Genomic DNA, 2,531 nt, shown 5'->3' with positions numbered 1-2,531 from the left:
TTTTTTTTTTTTAATGAAAGATTTGATTGATACTTTTTGAAGAAAAACTTTCTGCATAATTTTAAGTTGTTTTTCTTATGATCTTTGCTTTCTTTTTTCCCTCCTTCCCCAGGTTGGAATATGAACAAAATCGCGACATGGAATCACGAATCAGAGAGCTTGAATCTTCTCTAGGTGCATTAGAAAATGATTTAGACCATGTCCAGAGGAGAGAATCTGAAGCCAAGTTATCAGCGGAAAAAGCTATAAGTGAGATCAAGCGATGGAATGAAGAAGTAGAAGGTATGGATACTGTTGTATTGTTGAGAGAGTAAAAATCTATAGGTCCGTAACTTCTATCTATTGGTAACTTAAATAGAGCTCTTACATACTTTAAAGATATGATATATGCACCTATGCTTGCTGAAGGGGTAGGGGTTGTATCCTTCCGCTTGCCAATGAAAAGAAGTGAAATATCATGTAGTGGCTAAGGTACCTTTTTTTATTGCCATGTTCTTATAGAATGGAAATCAAAGTCTGAGGAGTGTGAGAAGGATATGCAGGAATGGAAAAAGCGGGCTTCTACAGCCACAACAAGCATTTCAAAACTTAATCGCCAGATAAATTCTAAGGTTAGAATTTATTTATCAGTTATTCTCTACCTTGCTGTTGATGAACTTAAATGCCCAATATCTATTTGCTCGTCTTTACAGGAGACACAGATTGAGCAGCTAATTACACGGAAGCAGGAAATAGTAGAGAAATGTGAACTAGATCAAATTAGCCTTCCCATCATCTCGGATCCAATGGAGACTGAAACGTCAACACCTGGCCCAGTTTTTGATTTTACTCAGTTGAGTAGAGCATACGTGCAGGATAAGAGGCCTTCTGAACGGGAAAAGCTTGAGATAGAATTTAAGCAAAAAATAGATTCCCTTATATCAGAAATTGAAAAAACCGCTCCAAATTTGAAGGCCCTGGACCAATATGAGGCGCTAAAAGTAAAGGAAAGAGCTGTAACTGAAGAATTTGAAGCTGCCAGGAAAGAAGAGAAGGAAAAAGCAGATCTGTTTAACTCGGTGAAGCAGAGGAGGTAGTATGATTTAATACCGCTAAAGGCCCATTTTTTATAATGTTCCAACTAACATAGCTGAATTAGATTTCCATCCAGGGTTGACCTTTTCAATTTCCACTGGTTAAAAGTTGGTATGAGACTTTATTATCAAGTTTCTGAAGACAATTTATATATATTGTTATAATATATATATATATATATGAATATAAAGTTTCCGAGGACAAATTAGAAAAGAAAAATGGTCACCGAACTACATCCTCAAAGCAGTAAAGATTGAAGGTTTGGTATATAATCATCTTTCTACTACAATTCATTTTCCTAATAGATCTCTGTAATTGACCAAATATTTAACTGGACACTGTCGTAGCAAATCTTTTCGTTTTAATGGAAGACTATGCTATGTTTGAAGGTGCATTTTTTTGTTTTTGTTTTTGTTATTGTTTTTTTTTTTTGTTTTTGCTTGTTTGTTTGTTTGTTTGTTTGTTTATTTATTTATTTATTTTATTATTATTTTTTGCATCAATGAAAGTTACACAATAATCAATGAATTAGAGTTTTATCCACTGGAATTGGGGTCTTTGAGGTTGTATAAACAATCTTGACATCTTACTTGCTTGTTTGAAGCATAAACCTCATTGGCTTTTACAGGTATGAGTTGTTCATGGATGCTTTCAACCACATATCGAACAATATCGACAAAATATACAAGCAGCTTACGAAGAGCAACACGCATCCTTTGGGTGGAACTGCTTATTTAAACTTGGAAAATGAAGATGATCCATTTCTACATGGCATCAAGTATACTGCTATGCCGCCAACAAAGCGCTTCCGTGATATGGAGCAACTATCTGGTGGGGAGAAAACAGTTGCAGCACTTGCATTACTCTTTTCCATCCATAGGTTTGTCTTCCTCAAAATTTACGAACGCATGTTTTGCACTTGCGCTTAAGAGTCTTCCTTTGCCTTTGATCAAAACATAGTTCAGTTACATTTATTTCTTATTTCGACGTTTTTAATTCCATCCTCCGACTACACTCTAGTTTTGCTGCTCTCTGCATGATTTAGTTCCTCTTAAATAACTTGGATTACTTCCTTGAATGGATGGTTTCAGTTATAGGCCTTCACCGTTTTTCATTCTGGACGAAGTTGATGCTGCTTTGGATAACTTAAATGTCGCCAAGGTTGCTGGGTTTATACGTTCCAAATCATGCGAAGGACCCAGCCGTAACCAGGATGCGGATGGAAGCACTGGTTTCCAGAGCATAGTGATATCGCTAAAAGATAGCTTCTATGACAAGGCTGAAGCCTTGGTTGGGGTTTACAGGGATTCTGAAAGAAGGTGAGTTTCGTCATCATCGTGTATAAGATGAAAACACACCCCTTTTGCATTCACAACAGATTGCATAAAATAGGCGATGCATATTATAATGTAAACCTCAATTTCTCCTCCTATGATTTATGTAACGATACAAGTATT

At 36.1% G+C, this 2,531-nt stretch overlaps 1 protein-coding gene across 1 annotated transcript; it reads left to right on the top strand.

The window, feature by feature from the left end:
- Nucleotides 1-112: 112 nt before the first annotated feature.
- Nucleotides 113-2,393, top strand: LOC21383973 (structural maintenance of chromosomes protein 1; the record flags this gene model as incomplete). Its single annotated transcript, XM_010095950.2, has 5 exons — nucleotides 113-282; nucleotides 502-611; nucleotides 693-1,072; nucleotides 1,703-1,954; nucleotides 2,166-2,393. Coding segments are annotated over 5 exons (1,140 nt in total), but the record flags the coding sequence as incomplete, so codon positions are not given.
- Nucleotides 2,394-2,531: the final 138 nt, after the last annotated feature.

Source organism: Morus notabilis, unplaced genomic scaffold (assembly GCF_000414095.1).
Source record: "Morus notabilis unplaced genomic scaffold, ASM41409v2 Scaffold9395, whole genome shotgun sequence".
NCBI lineage: Eukaryota > Viridiplantae > Streptophyta > Magnoliopsida > Rosales > Moraceae > Morus > Morus notabilis.
This window is presented reverse-complemented; position numbering and strand designations above follow the sequence as displayed.